The 21,485-nt window shown below is 40.5% G+C and overlaps 1 protein-coding gene and 1 pseudogene across 1 annotated transcript; both read left to right on the top strand.

Moving 5' to 3' along the window:
- Positions 1–3,294: 3,294 nt before the first annotated feature.
- On the top strand, positions 3,295–5,147 carry LOC144708647 (serine/threonine-protein kinase-like protein At3g51990 pseudogene; annotated as a pseudogene).
- A 14,100-nt stretch (positions 5,148–19,247) lies between these two features.
- On the top strand, positions 19,248–20,299 carry LOC144704356 (putative transcriptional regulator tpeD). Its single transcript, XM_078576799.1, has 3 exons — positions 19,248–19,484; positions 19,556–19,656; positions 19,720–20,299. Exons 1-3 carry the CDS (start codon positions 19,248–19,250, stop codon positions 20,297–20,299), a joined length of 918 nt encoding a protein of 305 aa, XP_078432925.1.
- Positions 20,300–21,485: the final 1,186 nt, after the last annotated feature.

Here is a 21,485-nt window from a genome sequence, read left to right as displayed (position 1 = left end):
CTTTGTAGACAGAGAAGATGGGGATGATGATCGTCGACGACGGAGACGACTGTGGATGAAGGGGACGAGCACTGTACACAATGCGCATGATGATCGACAATGTTGGGTACGATGACCATTTACGATGCAGAGGATGACTGCCGTTGACGGGATGAACTAGCGTGGATGATGGGGATGATGACTGTCGACGACAGGAGGGCCTAGTGTGGACTACCGCTGAGGATGTGCACGAAAATCATAGACGACATGCGCGATGAATCTGGAGGACAAGGGCAACACCTATCAATGACAGAGACAGAGTTGTGGCGATGGAGATGATTATCAAAGACGACATGAACAACATCCATTGTTGACAGAAAAGACAACCAACAACGATAGGGATGATGACTGATGATGACATGAACGACGGGGATGATGACGGGGATAATGACCCAACCCCATTGTCGTTGTTTTAGTTATAATTTGGATTTAAGTTAAAGTTTAAAATTAAACTTTAGTTTTGATTTGAATTTCAGTTTAATTTCACTGTCAGTTTATTTTTGATTTTAAATTTGGTTTTAGTTTAATCTTAATTTCAAATTTAGTTGTAGTTTACTTTAATTTAAATTTTAATTTCTAGTTTTTGTATTAATTCCAATTTTCATTTACTTGCAATTTTACTCTTAATTTCACTTTCAATTTAAGTTTTATTTTAAAATTTTAATTTGAATTGAAGTTTTAATTTTTATTATTAGTTGTACTTATAATTCATTTTAGTTTTATTGTAGTTCTTTTAATTATTTATAATAATACTTTATTCTTACTTTTTCTGGATGAAAAATGATAGGCTGGCAGCCAGAGGGGCACACAGATACAAACATAAATACATAAATAAACTTAAAAAATATGTCTATAGATAGAAAGAGAGAAAAATTGGGACATAGATATACAAAGAAAGAAAGGCAGACAAATATATGGATGTATATATAAATCAAGAAAATGGAGATACATTTATATAGGAAGACTGATAGACATATAGATATATGTATAAAAAGAAAAGTTAACTATAGTCTTATAATCAACCTAAAGTTAAGGTTAATTATTTCATTTCATCTTTCTAATTTATGCAATAATTTATACTTTTTTTTGCAAGTAAATTTCAGGTAATGATCAAATCCACATAGAGCAAGTATTGAAAAAGTGAAAATTTTAATATGTTATATATTTTTGAAGAATTAAATCTCTAATTTAATAGAATAAAAAAAGTGAAAATTACTTGAAAATAATTCAAAATTTATAAAATAAATTTGGTAATTTTAATGGACTTTTATAACAAAAGTACTAATTAATTTTAATCAAATAGCATAGAGCACACTCTTGCAATGCTATGCAATAGTTTATGGGGTTGGTGTGAGTGGAGTGGAGCAAACGAATGATATCCCATTGCAGATTGTGATGGGTATGGCTGTGGAGACATGCTGACGAGTGATGGAGGGGTTGAGTGAAATGATTTTTTGGGTGCTAAAATATGGTGAAATGGATTTTGTCCATGCCGACAAGTAGTGGAGTTGATGGTAGCATGAGGGATGGTGAAAACCTAAGCTATCATCGGGAATGATAACCTATAAAAAGGATGAAGGCTGAGTTTGAAAAAATGAAAGATTGTGCTAACCTCGTCGTCATGTGCCCATGTGGCTGAGAGTGCTTTCTCTTCACGAGTCTTGATCAGATTTCTTCTCCTTCAATACTTTTCTCTTAAAACTCAAAAATCAACCCAAACCAGATTTTGAATGAGCAATAACCACCAATGATTTCTTCTCCTTCAATGCTTTGCTCTTAAAACTCAAGAATCAACCCAAACCAGATTTTGAATGAGCAATAACTGTGATTATCGTAATGCAATCCAAAGGTATATTTTTACATTGATGGGGTTCTATTTATGGATCCGAGACCATGGATGGATAGAACTACCTATAAAATTTTAGTCCTAAAATCCTTCTAGATCACTAGATATTGTTCACTGAAGGTAGAGCTATATTGGCCCCTGATTTATTCTCTCTCCCCCTTGATCTTCATCATGGATGGGTACCCTAACACAAAATTAAAAATTTCTTGAAGATTATGCATTAAAATCTGTGTTTAGAAAGATGATCCACGTGCTTTTGATTTCTTCAAAAAACATTCATCTGATGTAAGCGCATTTCCTTGAAAGTGCCAAAAGGATGCCAATGATTGCGTGAAAATATGTGCTTCAAGTACACGATGTGTACATAAAAAAGAAAAAAAGAAAATGAATTTTAACGCATTAATTGGGGCTTTTCCCTTTCATCAAGCTTTGTCATGCCACGTGTCCCTGTGTTAGTCAACATTTATTGCAAAAAAAAAGCACATTTTTTTGTAATGTAAAAATAAAGAATTACATTGGGTGCAATCGAACAAATTGGATTGTAACATCTGGCAGAGAGGATAACATCAAATAAAAATGACCTCAAAAACCTTATTTAAGAAGTCAGAATGATATATTCTGACTTGTAATTCATATTCTTGATGAATTTAATGTAAAAATTCCACACAAATACCCAAAAATAAGGAAAAATCAAAATTTCATCCTAAAAATACAATAAACTATTTTAAGCTTATGCATCATGGATTAACGAAAAATTAAAAAGTAAACATATAACATATAGGAAATTAGAATAAAATGTATGTTACCTGTGATTATAATTAGATAAACATACAGACAGAGAGTAGAAGGAAAAAACAGAGAGTAGAAGGAAAGTAAGAATGAAGATGGAAAAAACAGAAAGATTTGAATCGTATTGAAAGAAGCCAAAAAAATAAAGAAATATAGAAAGGTAGATGCATATTTTTTTAGGTCGATAGGCAAGGAAAGATAGATTGTCTACGTGATTTTACTAGAGGGAAAACACCTTGATGATCCAGAGAGAGTAGATGAACAAAGGGACAATTCAGTGTTTTGGACCCACGAGAAATCTAGAGAAAAAAATAAAATAAACAGAAGAGAGAAAGTCAGAGAACAAGGGGGGCCCAATGGAGGAAAGAATCATTAATAAACAAGTTGGATTCAATTTCCTCAATAGTGGAACTTTACTTTACGTCGATCAGGCGCCATCATACCCCTCATCGTTTCACCTCCCCCACGCGCGGTGCAATCAGCGGCAAGGAAACGGGCAAAATACCTTTCTTGGTTGGCCGCCAAACTAACCACTTTCTTGGCTTATATTGCAAATATCTCCGATCCGCGTGATTTTTGCCGTTCCATTCAAGAAAAAAGAACTCAACATGCTTCCTCTATGACCTCCCCACCGCATCTTTTTTTTTCTGAGAATTTTGATTCTTACGATTAAATTCTCATATGTTTGTGCGATAATTCTACAACCACTCGTATTATTCTCAAAACCCAACATTCCTCCTTGCGCGTAGAATTAGGAAGTCCCACCTTTCTTCCTTTATCCTTCTTTCTTTCTTTCTTTCTCTCTTTCTTTCTTAATTTCTCTCTCTTTCTTTCTCTATTTCTTTCTTTCTTTCTTTCTCTATTTCTTTCTCTCTTTCTTTTACTCTTTCTTCATTTCTTTCTTTCGTTCTTTCTTCCTTCCTTTCTTTTTTTCTTTTTGTCTTTCTTCATCTCTTTTTTTCGTTCTCCCTTCCATTCTTTCTTTCTTCCGTCCTTCCTTCCTTTCTTTCTTTCTTTTTGTCTTTCTTCATCTCTTTCTTTCGTTCTTCCTTTTCTCTTTCTTTCTTTCGTCCTTCCTTTTCTCTTTCTTTCTTCCGTCCTTCCCTTTCTCTTTCTTTCGTTCTTTCTCTCTTTATTTCATTTTTTCTTGAGAATTTTGATAACTGCGATTAAATACTCTCATGTTTGTGCGATAATTCTACCACCACGCGTATTATTCTCAAATCCCAACATTCCTCCCTGCACGTAGAATTAGAAACCGCCCTCCTCTCTTCCTCTCTTCCATCTTTTCTTCCTTCCTTTCTTCCGATTTCTCTTCCTTTGTGCGCTAAGAGCATTACCGCGGAAGATGAGGGAGTTCGACTACGGCGAGATAGAGGCGTCGACGGGGGGCTTCGCGGCGGAGCGGGTGGTGGGGAAGGGCAGCCACGGCTGCGTCTACATCGGCGTTCTCCGCGGAGGAAACCGTATAGCAGTCAAAACGCCGTTCACCGCGAAGCTCAACGACGAGATCGAGCTTCTAAGCGCGCTTCGCAGCCCTTACTTAGTCTCCCCGTTGGGCTTCTCCCGCTGCCCCTTCAACGGCGAGCGACTCCTCGTCTTGGAGTTCATGCCCAACGGCTCCTTACACCATCTCCTCCACAAGGCAGCGGCGCCGTCTTCCTTTAGCCGCCGCGCCACCGTCGCTCTTCAGATCGCCAAAGCTCTCGCTACCCTCCACGCGGCGTCGCCGCCCGTCGTTCACCGCGACGTCAAGCCCGAGAACGTCCTCTTCGACGCGGACTGGACCGCCCGGCTCGGTGACTTCAGCCTCGCCGTGCGCTGCCCCGCCGCGGCCGCGCCACCGGCCGGAACCATCGGCTATTTAGACCCGAGCTACAACGAGCCGTCGAAGCTCGGCCCCGAGAACGACGTGTTCAGCTTCGGAGTTTTGCTTCTCGAGCTTATCAGCGGAAGACCCGCCATGGCCTGCGCCGGCGAGCTCACCTCCGTCGTGGCCTGGGCCGCGCCGTTGATCGCCGCCGGGGGATTGGAAGAGATCTGCGACTCGAGGCTGCCTCCCCCGCGGAAAGCCGAGCGCGCTACCGTCGCTTGCCTTCTCGCCATAGCCGCTCGTTGCGTGAGCTCCGAGAGAAGTTATCGCCCTTCCATGGCGGAGATCGTTCGAGAGCTTCGGTGCATGGCTGGGAGAGAATTCTCTCTTCTTTCGCGGTTCCGTTTCTCCGTTCCGATCTGGTGCAGGAGGCGAACGAAGAAGGTGATGTGCACGGAAGACGGAGACATTGACCCGGTTTGCGTGCAAGGAAATAATCGCGGTTATTTGCGGTGGACGTGAGAGTTGGCTCTTTCTTTGCGTGTAATCGCCATCAAATTGGCTAAATATTATCGTCGAGTATCGATGGCGATAAACCTTTTCTTATTTTATCATTCAACTCTGTAGACTGCGTTTGTATACGATTTTTTGGTTGGGTTATTTTGTGACTTGTAAGAAGGTGATGTGCACGGAAGACGGAGACGTTAACCCGTTTTGCGTTCAAGGAAATAATCGCGATTATTTGCGGTGGACGTGAGAGTTTTTGGCTCTTTCTTTGCGTGTAATCGCCATCAAATTGGCTAAATATTGTCGTCGAGTATCGATGGCGATAACCCTTTTCTTATTGGGCAAATACTACCAAACGTCATGAACTCCCGTTTTTGTTCAAAAAACATCATGAACTTTCAGTCTTGTTCAAAAAATAGCACGGGCCAATAAGAAGACGCCAAGTGGCGTCTTCTTATTTTTTGCCAGCGGTGGTCAACTGCTGACGTGGTATCCATCGTGCCATCGTGGAGTCCACCTGGCTACCACGGTGGAATCCACGTCAGCATTTTGACTATCGCTGGGAAAAAAATAAGAAGACGCCACTTGGCGTCTTCTTATTGGCCCGTGCTATTTTTTGAACAAGACTGAAAGTTCATGATGTTTTTTGAACAAAAACGGGAGTTCATGACGTTTGGTAGTATTTGCCCTTTCTTATTTTATCATTCAACTCTGTAGACTACGTTTGTATACGATTTTTTTGTTGGGTTATTTTGTGACTTGTAAGAAGGTGATGTTCACGGAAGACGGAGACGTTGACCCCTTTTGCTGACGACGTGAGAGTTTTTGGCTCTTTCTTTGCGTGTAATCGCCATCAAATTGGCTAAATATTGTCGTCGGTCTCGTTGGCGATAACCCTTTTCTTATTTTATCATTCAACTCAGACTACGTCTGTATACGATTTTCTGGTTGGGTTATTTGTGACTTGTATGATGACAATACATGGAGATTGATTCCCACCATCTCGTCGGAGGACCACCGTTTCAAATCCTCGCGAATAACACACCTTATTTCGGGATAACATCTCTCATAAATAATTGGTGAGATACTGATGTTTAATAATTCATCTCACGTCTGCGTCCGTGTTCTTTAATAATGCTTTTCAATGTTAAGACAAAACAGGTAATGAATGATGCCATAACGTTCTCGTCAAAGGGCCCAGAGTCTCATTATATTCATTTACTCCACTATAAATGATAGTTCATGATGAACTTCGGCAAACATATATCGAGTTGGACATTATATCACTTAGTACTCAGCCGGTGGGTACCACGTTAAGAATATGGTTTCACACCGCACCGCGAAACCGCAGTCATGGAGTGACCATATTAGTCTAAAGTTGGATTAAATAGGAAACAATCATCAATTTGATATAAAGTAGAATCATATTTCACTAATATCCACTTCATGTACATGTTTAAAGTGCCTTCAAAAGAGGGTCAGTAACCGGCATTTCTTATTGTTCTCAATAGACGCCTATTCGAAATCCAAGATTATGCTTGACTACCAAGAGCTTGACCAACACTGTTTTAACGGTCTTTAATTTGTACTGCTGTTGGTGAACAGGGCTCAATAGATGAAGATGGCTTAGATTTCATTATTATTTAAGTAACAATAATTTCAAATCCAGAGCCATGTTAAGAAACTTCAGTTTTATCATGAATGATTTATCTTTAATTATATCATAATAATACATTAATTTGATAATCTTTTCACCAAATAAGCATATATCAAAACCTCTACTCACATTAGTCAGAATACAACATGATCAACACATTTTTGCGTCTTTATGATATTCTTTATTTTTATTATTTCTCTGACTGACATATTAGTATGAAAATAACTTATAAATACTTTAAAATAGATTACATTATAATCTCTGCAACCTCTTTAGGACAAGTGTTTCTACCTTTCCTGGCATTAAATCTATATTCGTACATAAATGAATGAGAAAAAACTTCTTTTACAAAAATCTTACATAAATCACTTTCGATACTTTTGTATCATAGTTTCTTTTCAATAAAGAATCTGAATCAAAGTTATCTCAAATTGATTTTAATATTTTATTAATATAATTAAATACTATTTGAATGATGTAAAACATATTGCTTGAATATCCAAAAACTTGAGGTCTTTTTTTGTATTATTTTGACTAAAGGATCGATACACTTTTTCCTTAAATTAAAAAGAGGACTAAATTAAATTAGGGTAGTTTTTTTAAAATGAAATTTTTTATCTTGTGATGCCTGAAAAAACTTTACTCAATGATGAAATCCTTAAAAAATAAGATTTTTAAACGCAAGGGTGAATTTTAACAAACAAACTTACTATGTGCTTTAAAGTCATTTGATATGTTTATTTTAATACTAGATTCTTTGATCATGAGTGATCAGAGTTTCAAAATTCATATTCATTCTTTTAATTGCCTTTGAGAGTTTTCTTGTACCACAAAGATATAATTTCTGCATCTCCATCAACACATTCAAAAGGAAAAAAACTACCGATTAGCGCAAATAAAGGGGTGTAAGAACATAAGAAAAAATATTATGTCAGAGAATATTTTGCATTAAAATTTTCATAATTAATGTTTAAACATATGTTTTTAATTTATATATAATCAATGATTGAATAAATTGGAGGGATAATTAGACAACAGTTTTGAGAGTGAAAATGACTTGGAACCATTTTGAATCTTACATCAAACTGAAATAAAAGTTTATATGTAAGAGTGAAGGGAATATTAATAGAAATATTGAGATTAAATTTATAGGAATCAAAGAGTTAAAAAACAAGTCTAAACAGAGTGAAATTTCATCAGAGTTCATTAATTTTAATTTATTGAAAAATTAACAAATAAATTACTACAGCTGAGTTGAATTGATATAGAAAGAATTTTGGGAAAAAATGATAACATTATTTTCATTAAAAATATTTTAATTTTTTTTGAGACTTTGCTAATTACAATATACACAGAGAAAAATGGTTCATAAACTCTATTGGGTAATACAAGAAAATTTTATGTCATGCTAGAAAATTGATAAATTATTTTCATAAAAAATGCCTTATAATTTATTTGTCTCCAAAGAGCAAGACACTCACGAGCTTAAAAAGATAAGCAATAGAGTTATATATGACCTTTGAAGCCAATTACAAATTCCATATATTGTTCATGATTCATTAATATGAATCATATTATTGGATTTAATTTGGAATTCAAGAATATGTGCAAAGATAAGTGAATTATGATGATATCTTAGTACAATGATCACTGATCTTTAATCATATATTATAAAAATTCCTATTCATAGGGTATTTGAGAGGGTAATTGAGTGGATTCAAAATAGTCTTATGTAGCTTTGATGCAGCAACAACTCCACAATGGTAATTGAGTGGTAAAGATGGTATAGTCAACCCTTGTTAGGAAATGATAGAACTTACGGAAGATGTTGCAATGAAGTCCTCGGCCAAAATAATGTAAATATTGGAGAAAGAATTATTTGATGATTTTCCAATGCATCAGTCCTAACTAGATAACTGAAGTACAACTTGAGATATTTCTTCATGACCTAAAAAATAGGGTCAAAACTGAACATTGGTTTAAAGATGATTACTATATAACCTTTGCTTTCAAACCTTTCAGTAAACTTTGGCATGCGTCGAGCCTTCTACATCTTAAAAGGATAATCCTAACTTATTCTAGGTGTATCTTGCAGATAACAAATCATGTGTACACTATAACTGGTGATAGGAAGGTTCCATGAAAGGGTTTGTGAATCCTTAGTTCCTTCTAGAGCACACATTATAGCCTGACATCTTGTATTGATGACTCAACCTATTTATGGGGTGAAATTGATAGAATATTAAAATATTAAATATACCATGTAGTTAACTAATTATGTAAGTTAGTAAAGAATCATGTGGCTCATGTAGTTTCTACCTAGACAGGTGCATGGGACTAGAAGGCCACACATGTACGGTTTATTGGCTGTTAAATGATACATTATTGGACTGGTAAATCAAAGGAAAAAAATGATTTCATACTTATAACCAAAGGTTTATTGGAATTAATATTTATTGAATGGGTGCATGGGAAGATGAAAAAATTCTCATCAAGTATAGAAATAAGGAAGCCCCAATTGTTATATGCCTTTGCTAGTCTTTCTTTGGGAGCCTACTCTCTACTCCTCTCATTGGGCGTTGTGCCCTGACGTCAACACACAAAATGACAAAAGGATAATCTAAGAAAAATGGTGTTTCTTCTCAAGTATAAGATAATGATATTCAATGTTACGAGGACCACATGGATATGTCTCAAAATCCTACACTTATCTCGCTCATGATGGCTCATTCAAGCAACCGTTATGGATAGTGGATATAATTTTGCATAAAGGTGATTCGATCAGTGTGTTTCTAATTGAGTTAAAAGGTCTGTTAGGGCACAAAACCCAATAATAAAACATTAGAGGGTTGTGGGCCCTCAGCCCACAAGTCCTCAGCTACCATCCCAAAGTATGAGAAATATGTGAGAAGAGGAGACCATGTTGGGCTTATGTAAGTGAGTTATTGGGCCACCAACTACTCTCTCTCTCTCTTTCTCTCTCCTCCCTCTTTATGTACTCTTCTTCTCTTCTCTCTAACCTAAGGGAACTTACGTGGTCTAATCAAGGAAATTGGCGCTCTCTTTCCTCTCCACTCTCTCTCTTCTGCATACCATGCAACATGGTATCAGAGCCAGGAGATCGGTCCCTTCCTCTCTTCTAGTCGCCGGCGCTAGCTTCTGCCACGATCGTCGATATCGTCTGCGACAGCGATATTCGTCCATAGCTTCTGCGATATCTTCTGTGATATTAGTCGCTGGCGATATCTTCTGCACGGCGATATCTTCTGCGGCGATCGCGGTGACCTTCTTATCCCGCGACTGGAGAGAATCCACGGAGACGGTATCCTTGAGATCCCAGCAACGAGGCAGTGGCCGTAGGGACGATCGCGAGTGCCTTCGTCGAAGTTCTTCACGATCACCATTTTTCTCCCCGCTAATCGGCCTTGCAGGATGATCACCGCCTTTTTCGGCTTCAGAAACTTCACCATTTTCTCAGGATCGGAGCTCCGGAGCTTCGAATCTCTCTGATCGCTCGCAACGGTTCCGATCGCTGGCGTCAGTTCTCATCGCCGGCGACGAATCTCACCACGGCGGCGCCCTTTGAACGCCAACGGCGACTGCTCCTTGAACTCCGGCTGCAACCCCTGAACGCCGGCAACCTCCTTGATAGCCGATGACTTCCTGATAGCTGGCGGTGCCCTCTGAACGCCGGCGGCGGTTCTCCTTTATCGTCGATGAATTCTTCGTGATTGTCGGCGGTATTCTTGATGGCCGGCGGCTTCTCCTTCATCGTCGGCGGCCTCTTATTGATTGCTGGCAGTCTCCTTGATCGCCGGCGGCCACCTCGATCATTCGCGACGTCTCCTTCTCACCAGCGGTGTCCTCTTACCGCCACCGTCTCCTTCTACACACCGACGACGTTATCTGATCGCCAATCGATGACATCTTCAGGCGGCTGCGTTTCTTTCTTTGCTGTGCTCTCTCTGGAGTTATATTTGCCGGCTGTGTTTCTACTTCTTCCACCACCTATATTTGCTGTATCCACTTGAGATGTATCCATCCGAAATTATCTGCTGCCTACCTATATGCCTGCAACGGTTAGTACCGGACCGGTCCATCCTTTTATCTCACAGTTGCAGGAGCCATGTTCCATCTTCTCTGGACGGGGCTCAAATTATATCACATGGTCGGCGAGTTTTCTTCAATTATTGCAAATACATCAACACGAGTCTCTTTTGACGGAAGACCCACTGTCGCCCGATAATCTGCAGTATGCGCACTGGATCACGCGTGATCATACGGCTATGACATGGTTATTGAAGATGCTATCTCCAGATCTTGCCGACTCATTACAACTTATATCCCGGACAAAGAAGATATGGGACGAGCTCTTCCGGATGTATGGTCCGAAGAGTAACATCGCCTCTACTATTGACATCATTGAGAAGATGCTTAAACTTCAAGCTTCGGAGGGTTCTCTCGAGACGGTGTATGCTACTCTTCGTGGATGTGACTCTCGGCTACAGGTCTATCAGCCATATGCTCTGGATCTCGCGGAGCAAAGACGTTATCGGGAAGAGTTACAGGTCTCCATATTCCTTAACTCTATCCCTACTGCCATCAGTATGGAGTTACGCGGCTCTATTTTGAGTGGTACGACTCTTCCCTCCGTGGCTAATGTCTTTAATGCAGCCCAACAAGTGGAAAGCCTCACCCCCATCAAGGGACCTTCGTCCGCCCTTATCGCATCATCCGACTCGTCGGCACTCCTGACCTCTGCTCCTACACTTCTGGCCACTACTAGGAGAAACTCCGGCAATTCTCAATCATCATACTTCTGATCGTCGTCGCAACAAGTATACATGTCCTCCTTGCATTCATTGCTCCTGACTGACGCACTCGTCTGCTCGATCCTATCAGAAGTGGGGCTATCCACTCGGACATCCTCGTCATGTTCCACCTTCATCGGCTTCTTCCCTATTGCCATCTCCCGGGTTTGTGGCGCACACTTCTATCCCGGCTAACCCATCTTCTGTGGCACACACTTCACATGGTGGTCCTCTAGCCAACTTTGTCGCTCTTACCACTGCCATGCTTGGCCCTTCTACCTCTGGTCAAGGTACTACCGCTCCCTCTCCTTCGGGGTCTTGGATTATTGATTCTGGGGCCTCACGTCACTGTCACGGGTGATGACACTTCCTCACACTGAATCTATCTTTGTTGTGGATGGGTGATCTTGTTTGGTTATTGGCAAATTCACTGCATCTCCTACATCTCAGCTTCCGCTTCGTGATGTTCTCTATATTACGGGCTTTCCATTCAATCTTATATCTATTAGTACCTTGGCTGAAGCTATTTTATGCTCCGTCACATTTTTGGCCTATTGCTGTGTGTTTCAGGACTTGAGGACCGGCGTACAGATTGGTTTGGGGCATAAGACTCAAGGTGGTGTTTACGAGCTTGTCTCCAATACCCCATCCACTGGACTTTCCTATCACTTTTCCCATTCCTATACTTCTCTTGATTGGCCTCGTCGTCTTGGCCATCCTGGTATCACCAAACTCCACCAAGCTATTCCCTGGGTTATAGTTAAGGATTTTGTTTGTGAGTCATGTCAGATGGGAAAACATCATTGTGCTACTTTTCAAAGTACTGAATCTATTAGTATGAAACCTTTTGATTTAGTTAATTGTAATATTTGGGGACCCTCACGCGTTCCATCTATGCTTGGTTTTTGATATTATATGGTTCTTATCGATGATTACTCCCATGTGTCGTGGGTATATCTACTACCGACCACACCGATGCTCTTCCGATGATCCGATAATTTATTCAAGAGATTTTAACTCAATACTCGTGCACTCCGAAGATCATCCGCACGGACAATGCTGCGGCACTTGTTCAACGTGAATTTCAAGATTTATGCATGGCAACTAGTATTTTTCATCAAGCATCATGCCCCCATACCTCTCAACAAAATGGCATCGTTGAGCAGAAACATCGTCATTTTCTGGATATGACTCAGACGATTCTCTATGAGATGAATGTCCCGCATGAGTTCTGGGCGGATGCTATCATGACCTCGATGTTCCTCATCAACCGCCTTCCTTCTACACCTTTTAATAGTGATGTCCCTCTTTATATACTTCATCCCGAGCGAGAGCTATTTCCCTTACTGCGTCCTATATTTGGATGTGTGGCCTTTGCCCATGACCACTTGGCCACTAAATCTAAACTGGCTCCACGGGCGACCAAGGGAATGTTTGTTGGCTACTCTAGCACACAGAAGGCTCTATTCCTCATGCTTCCCTAGTTGACCCGGCTACTCCCTCTCTTGCTCCTGAACTGCCTCTTCCACTGCCCTCTGCTCCTCTCCCATATTTACTCCCAGAACCTTTGCCGTCTCCACCTCTTCTTGATGTAACACGATGGATGTCGGGATCGTACGGCTCATGTTACAACATAGGGGGGGCAATGCCAATCATGTAATGTAGAGGATACGACTTACGTAAATGTAATGCAAATGATGATGCAATGATAAAATCACTGAGAAGTATAAATCTGGCGTCAACGGACACCAACGACCATTAGGCTACGGTAAATGCGATCTGGGAATGCAACTAGGCTCTCGATGATCCAGACGTCGGGTTGAAGGCCGATGGTGCGAGCTCGGCTACTGCCACTTTTGCGCACACCTTCGACGGTCTCAACCAAGGACGTACCGAGTGAAATCCTAATCCACAGAACGTGAATCCTATTTATCACCAACCTAATCCCGACGGTGGAGAAAACGTTCGGAGGCACTAAAAGAAATAATATAACATTGAGAGGGAATCGGAGAGCGTACCCAGAACGGTAGGTTCAGGAGGTGTTTGATTCAGCAACTGTGGAAGGTGAGCAACAAGGCACAGCGGTGTCAAGGCACAAAGGTGCGACATGCACCACGATAATGTTCGCCCGTCCCGATGCCGGTACCGGATACCGGTATCAGGACAGATGCTGGACGGATGCCGGTACCAGAAACTTCCGGTACCGGTTTTTTCCGATATCCAGATACCGGATATCGGTATCGGATATCGGTTGCTACAATGCCGATATCCGATACCGGTATCCGTCTGAAACCGTGATCTGTCTCCCGTCTCAGGGGTAAGTCGATAAATATCGGTTTTCGATATCCGCATCGAATTTCATAAACATTTCATATAAGTTAGTTCTTTTATGAAATTTCATATAAGTTACGTATTTCGATTTTTTAAGGTTTTGAACCTTGTTTTCTAGCAACGGCGGGAGCGGGCATCGGCGAGCACCGGCGGGCAACGCCGAGCAACGGCAAACAACGGCGGGCAACGGCGGCAGAAGGCAACAGGGGTAAGTCGATTTTCTGCTGGCAAAATAGGACCATTGCTCTTCTGTTTCCGTCAATTTCAGCTCTCTCTCTATCTTTCCTCTCAGCTTCCTCTTTTTCTCTATCTTTTCTCTCCCGTTATCTTCATCCTCTCTCAATTTCCTATCTCTCTTCGTCCTCTCCCTCTCTCACTTTCATATCTCTATTTTACTTCTCCCTTTCTCAATTTCATAGTTCTATTTTTCTTCTCCCTCTCTCAATTTCATATCTCTATTTTTGTTCTCCCTCTCTCAATTTCATATCTCTGTCAATTTCCCATCTCTATTTTTCTTCTCCCTCTCTCAATTTCATATCCCTATTTTACTTCTCCCTCCATCAATTTCATAACTCCATTTTTCTTCTCCCTCCCTCACTTTCATATCTCTATTTTACTTCTCCCTTTCTCAATTTCGTAGCTCTATTTTCCTTCTCCCTCTCTCAATTTCATATCTCTATTTTTGTTCTCCCTCTCTCAATTTCATATCTCTGTCAATTTCCCATCTCTATTTTTCTTCTCCCTCTCTCAATTTCATATCCCTATTTTACTTCTCCCTCCATCAATTTCATAACTCCATTTTTTTTCTCCCTCCCTCACTTTCATATCTCTATTTTACTTCTCCCTTTCTCAATTTTGTAGATCTATTTTTCTTCTCCCTCTCTCAATTTCATATCTCCATTTTACTTCTCCATCTCTCAAATTCATATCTCCATTTTACTTCATCTATTAATTTCATAACTCCATTTCTCTTCTCCCTCTCTCAATTTCATATCTCTATTTTACTTCTTCCTCTTTCAATATCATATCACTATTTTTTTCCCCATCTCTTAATTTCATAACTCTATTACTCCTCTCCCTCTCTCAATTTCATATCTCTATTTCTCTTCTCCCTGTCTCAATTTCATATCTCTAGTTTACTTCTCCCTCTCTCAATTTCATATCACCATTTTACTTCTCCATCGCTTAATTTCATAACTCTATTTCTCTTCTCTCTCTCTCAGTTTCATATCTCTATTTTACTTCTTCCTCTTACAATATCATATCACTATTTTTCCCCCATCTCTTAATTTCATAACTCTATTACTGCTCTCTCTCTCTCAATTTCATATCTCTATTTCTCTTCTCCCTCTCTCAAATTCATATCTCTAGTTTACTTCTCCCTCTCTCAATTTCATATCACCATTTTACTTCTCCATCGCTTAATTTCATAACTCTATTTCTCTTCTCTCTCTCTCAGTTTCATATCTCTATTTTACTTCTTCCTCTTACAATATCATATCACTATTTTTTCCCCATCTCTTAATTTCATAACTCTATTACTGCTCTCTCTGTCTCAATTTCATATCTCTATTTCTCTTCTCCCTCTCTCAAACTCATATCTGTAGTTTACTTCTCCCTCTCTCAATTTCATATCACCATTTTACTTCTCCATCGCTTAATTTCATAACTCTATTTCTCTTCTCTCTCTCTCTCAGTTTCATATCTCTATTTTACTTCTCCCTCTGTCAATTTCATATCTCTATTTCTCTTCTCCCTCTCTCAAATCCAGATCTCCATTGATAAGCCGAAAATAGGGGTGAAAATTACGCGAGTTTTTTAGCCCTTGTCGTTGTGAATTTTTGGCTTATGCAATAAAATTTATAAAACTCTACTTAATATGTATAGTGATAAGTATGAGTGTCGTCCAAGGGAGGCAAGTAGGAATTTCAATTTGATTTTATTTTTTTTGTGTTTTAGATCCTAATTAGAGTGAATTTGATCTTCAATGAGGATCAAGTCACCCTAATTAAGTGAGAATTTAGAGAGGGGGATAGAAGAAATGAGAAGACTAGAAGAATTAAGGGCTCTAAATTTCCTTCTTTGATCATAATTAAAGGATCCAAGAAGTCATTTAGAGAGGTTGAAAGAGGGTTCTTAAAATGAGTTGGGTTGATTTTTGCAGATTGATAATTCAGAACTAAAATGGGGAAATTGAGAATTCTAAGAATTAAAACTAAATTTTTTTATAATTTTTTTTGTAATGCAATTGAATTCCCAGGTAAAATTTCTCAATTTCTCCTCTCAATCCTAATCAGGGCTTGTACATGCCGCTCAAGCCAAGCGATTTAGAAGTTCAGACTAGAATGGAGATGAAGAAACAAACAACTTAACCTATTTCATTCAAAATGCACAAAAGTTTGAATACAATGAAAGAAAAAAATATCAAAACTGTTGATCCAGGCTGGGACTCCTCTCTGTCTTGCAGCTGTGATGAAGCACCCCTCCAGAATGAGCCCCTCCTCTCGAAATTCAGCTTTTATACCTAGGTCACATGGTGAAAATCACCATTTTACCCCCGTTTAGTAATTAATTTTTATCTATCAATGTAGGCTAGATCTGAATGATCCAACCATACAAATAGAAAGAGGGGATCAAGACGAGAAAATCCATAAAAAAATCATCTCAATCGGACATCAGGATCAAAAGTTATTAATAAATCAATTTTAAACCAATTTAGTCCATTGGATTTAAAATTGATTTATTTATTAATACACGCAATGACGTGTCGACTTCCTATTGGCTGCGGCGTTTCAACTCCTTTGGCGGGCACTCTCTCATCGTGCCACGTACCCCTGACGAGAGAGTAAAAAAACAATTAAATTTTCGTTAGTGCGCATTTTGCGTACGTCTTGATACGCACGCACACATGCGTTTTTTCGTTCCTTTGCCTACTTGTGTGTCGCCACATCACCGCCCGTGCACGCGCATTGTATGCGCCTCACGGGCGGTGAACTTACCTCCTGCCACATACACATGTGAGATCGCCGTTGGATTTTTATCCAACGGCTAAAGTTGCGCCACGTCGACAAGGCGGGAGGCTCTTTGCGTTTTTTTTCAAGAAAGCCCTTAATAAAACAAGCAATTGTAAACGAACGCCGCCCAAAAATATTCGTGTATATGCCCTTTCGGCACTCTCTCTCCTCCGATTTTCTCTAAAATTAATAATGCAATTGCAAATAAACCCTGAATGATTTTAAATTGGATCTTTACGCCTGCCGTGGCGACCGAGAGCTGTTTTCAGGGTCTTTTTGCAACGAAACGTTGCAAAAAGGCCCCGAAAAGTCTAGAAATTGCATAAATACATTTTTTTCTCTTATAAATATGCCCTTTTTAATAGAATAAATGCATTTCTTCTTGAAATAAATCCCAGAAAATTCCTAAAAATTCGTAAAAAATTCTAGAAAATTCTAGAAAATTCCCTGATTAATTCCCATGTTGATAAATGTCAAAATAAACTTTTTAATGTGCCGTTTTCATCCAAAAATAATTATTTCGAGCTTCAATAAATCCTTACAAATTCATATAATTAACAGAAAATTAGGGAAAAATCAGAAATTACTTGGAAGCATTATTTTCGTGTAAATATATGATAACAACCCAATTTTAAGCCTTTTAAATGCATAAATCATGCTAATAACATGAAATAAAGACCGAAATTAGGGTGTTATCATCCATTTAACTTCTCCATTTATTAATTTCATAACTTCATTTTCCTTCTCCCTCCCTCAATTTTATAACTCCATTTCTCCTCTCCCTCTCTCAATTTCATATCTCTATTTTACTTCTTCCTCTTTCAATATCATATCACTATTTTTTCCCCCATCTCTTAATTTCATAACTCTATTACTCCTCTCCCTCTCTCAATTTCATATCTCTATTTCTCTTCTCCCTCTCTCAATTTCATATCTCTATTAAACTTCTCCATCTACTAATTTCATAACTCCATTTTTCTTCTCCCTCCCTCAATTTTATAACTCCATTTCTCTTCTCCCTGTCTCAATTTCATATCTCTAGTTTACTTCTTCCTCTTTCAATATCATATCACTATTTTTTTCCCCATCTCTTAATTTCATAACTCTATTACTGCTCTCCCTCTCTCAATTTCATATCTCTATTTCTCTTCTCCCTCTCTCAAATTCATATCTCCATTTTACTTCTCCATTTATTAATTTTAGAACTCCATTTTTCTTCTCCCTCCCTCAATTTCATATCTCTATTTCTCTTCTCTCTCTCTCAGTTTCATATCTCTATTTCTCTTCTCCCTCCCTTAAATTTATATCTCCATTTTACTTCTCCATCTATTAATTTCATAACTCCATTTTTCTTCTCCCTCCCTCAATTTCATAACTCCAATTTTGTTCTCCCTCCCGCAATTTTAAATCTCTATTTTTCTTCCCCCTCTCTCAATTTCATAACTCCATTTTTTCTTCTCCCTCTCTTAATTGAAGACGAGTTTTTCTGATTGAGGACCGGAAGAGTAGAAGACCCACATATGGGCATTATTACAACTGAAGAAGAGCTCTTCAACGGTATTTCTTCACCTAAAATCCTTTATTACACTATGGATTTTATTGTTGATTTGGTGTTTAGGTGTCAGTCTAGGCAATGTGATTTTTATGGTTAACTTAGATCTACTTTTCATGCATATTTTATCACTTCACGATTCTGAAAACAAACGTCAAAATTGTGGGGAATATGTTAATTACGATGATGAAGATGGAGGTCGTGATTTTGATTATGCCAAGTTTTCTGTACTTCCACTGTTTCGATTGATTATTAATGTATCTAGATTTGAATTTAATTGGTCCAAAACATGTAGGATAACTTGAATTTGTGCAGAAAGATGAATCCAACTGGAGGCGGTGACCCAGCCCAAGAAAGAGCTGGGTCAGGAGTCGTACGTCCCGAACGTACAGAGGAGGGAACTTCCCGTGTCGTACAGAGTCGGCCTTGTACGAATCGTTCCCTCATCATCGACTATTTCGAGCTGACAGAAGATGGATACTATATATGCTTACTGTGCCGGGAGTTGAACCCGCACTGTAAGAGGAGACCCATTAAGAGGCAGGCAGACAGAAGCACAAATGTGTTTTGGCGCCACTTCAAATCATGCCATCCAGATCGTCATGCTGAACTGAAGGACGAAGTCCCTGAAGAACGTGGTCAGACACGCATCACCGACAGAATGCAGAGCAGCAACAGGGAGAACCAAGCCGACGGGGGCCGATCAGAGGGCACACCCCAGACGAGACAAAGAACTTCATTGCGCAGTTCGTATGCCTGACAGATTCTCCATGGAGCATCGTTGACAACGTCGCATTCAAGGATATGTGGCGGTATGCTACGCTTATAGACCTGGATCCTCCAAGTGCGAAGGTCATAAAGAGGTGGACCATCCAAATGCACGACCAAATGAAGATTGGTGTGAGGAAGCTTTGGGAGACCGTGGCCCGAGTATCACTAACCGTAGACGCGTGGACTGCGGACAACGGGACCGGGTTGCTAGGCATCACCGTCCACTGGGTGGACGACATGTGGACGTACAGAGAACGGGTTCTTGCCATCCGTGAAATCGTTGGCAAGCACGACGGGGGGAACATGGTGTCCATTGTTCTCCAAGCACAAGATGAGTTTTGTTTGCGGACAAAGGTCAGAACTCAGCGTGTTGATCGTTCTACTAGTAGAGCTTGCTAGTTTTCTTGTCTAACGTAATTATGCAGGTCTATGCTGTTACTACGGACAATGCGACGGCGAACAAGAAGATGTTGGCTTTGTTGGCAAGGAAGGTCAGGAGCGTGAACCCGACGTTTACTGCCAAGAGGCACGTCCCTTGTGTCGCACATATTTTAAACATTGTCGTGCAAGCGGCGTTGAAAAGCTTCAGCATTCCTTCGGCCCAGAGCGTGGAACCTGAAGAAGGCGATGTGATGATGACCGCAGATCAGTATGACAACGACCAGGACAATGAACTCGTAGATGTCTACTCAGTATCCGATGAGATTGACGGGCCGCGCAAGCCATTATGTCTGGGTGATGCAGTTGCGAAGGTACGCAACTTAGTGCGGAGTATTCGAAGCTCTACGCAACGAAGAGAACTATACACCCAAGCATGTGAAGACAACCCCGAAGTTGAGGACACCAACATGGTTGTCCTAGACTGCCCCACCCGATGGAATAGCACGTACGATTTGCTGGCGGCCGCCGTAGAGAAGCGTGATGTGCTGGATGAAGTCTCGACGGCTTTCGGCCGGAAGGCGACGTCCTCGAAGCTGTCGAAGGACGAGTGGGAATTGGTCGGACAATTTTGTCGCATCCTTGGCCGTTTTGCCGTATCCACAGACCACGTTTGCAAGTCCGTGATGCTAGCGATCTGCGATGTCCTACATCTCATAGACGGCCTGAGGGTTCACATGGAGGAAGTGGTCGAGCAAATTGAAGACGGCACATTCTTCACATCTGTTTGACGTTTGCACGAAGGAGATCGGTCGAATATGGCACAGGCGTGTAGAGCGATGCTTTCCAAACTTAAACAGTACGCGGAGATATTGTGGGCGAATGAGGCGATCACTACCGCATCGTTGATGGACCCAATCCACAAAGGGTCAATGCTCCGCCCGGGGGTTCGAGAGGCGACTATCGCGTACGTATAGTCGTTGTTGCCCGGTGACAGGTCGAGCCGTGTTCCGAGAATGGCCGCTCAGAGGGGGCGGCGAGGAGGTGCAGAGTTGGTTGGGTGGCTTAGCACCACTATGCGACACGTGGAACCGGCATCGTTGACAACGCGGTCGGCCTGGGATGAGTTCGACCAGTTCCTTGCGGAGACTGTGCCGAACGAGGGTGTCTACACTCCACTATCTTGGTGGGCAACGACGGGGGTGAAGCGTTTCCCCTTGCTTGCAGCCGTCGCGAGGGACTTGTTATCCGTATGTGCGACGAGCGCCCCGCCGAGCGCCCCGCCGAGCGCATGTTCTCGGTTGGCAACGCTATTGTCACGTACAAGCGTTCCCGTCTCTCGCTGATAAGCATTGAAACACTCATCACCGTGAAGTGTTGGCTCCGTGCGGACAACAAACGTTGGTACAATGACGTCGAGCTAGACGAGGATATTGAGGACGACGAAGATGGTGGGGTTAGCTGTTCTCGAGGTACACGTCACATAACTCAACCAAATGTTATTTATACATATTTATCACTACTTATCACTTCTCTTATGCAACGCAGGTGACGATCAGGTGAGCAGAAATCTTTGACAGAGACGTTGGGCTTATGATTTTTTGACAGGGCTGCATTCATAGCATACCCGTAAATTTTTTGACCGAATATCGGAAAACCGGATACTGGGGAACACTACTGTATGGTGTCTTTTGTATTAGTAGAGTTTTAATGCACTGGCCAGTCATGTAATTAAATATCCTGAATTTACTACTACAATACAGTTGAATGCACTTGCCATTAATTTCTTCATTCCATTCACTAACTATCAAACGCCATAAATGAAAATTAACTACAACCCATGAGTATGTTCGCTTGAAATGAAAATCGTTTCCAGTTCTTAATTCAATTAACTATGTATGAAACACCATAAACTCAATTAACTTAATATGTTCATTACTCTTAATAACTAAATCTGCACTCCTCAATACACTAACT

This window comes from Wolffia australiana, chromosome 1 (genome assembly GCF_029677425.1).
Source record: "Wolffia australiana isolate 7733 chromosome 1, ASM2967742v1".
NCBI classification, from domain to species: Eukaryota; Viridiplantae; Streptophyta; class Magnoliopsida; order Alismatales; family Araceae; genus Wolffia; species Wolffia australiana.
The sequence above is the reverse complement of the archived record's forward strand: the minus strand, read 5'-3'. Positions and strand labels throughout refer to the sequence as shown.

Coding starts and splice junctions, on each gene's coding strand:
- LOC144704356 (XM_078576799.1), top strand. CDS start 19,248: ATGAAGATTGGTGTGAGGAAGCTTTGGGAGACCGTGGCCCGAGTATCA. Junction 19,485..19,555: donor AGTTTTGTTTGCGGACAAAG/GTCAGAACTCAG, acceptor GTAATTATGCAG/GTCTATGCTGTTACTACGGA. Junction 19,657..19,719: donor CCGACGTTTACTGCCAAGAG/GCACGTCCCTTG, acceptor GAAAAGCTTCAG/CATTCCTTCGGCCCAGAGCG.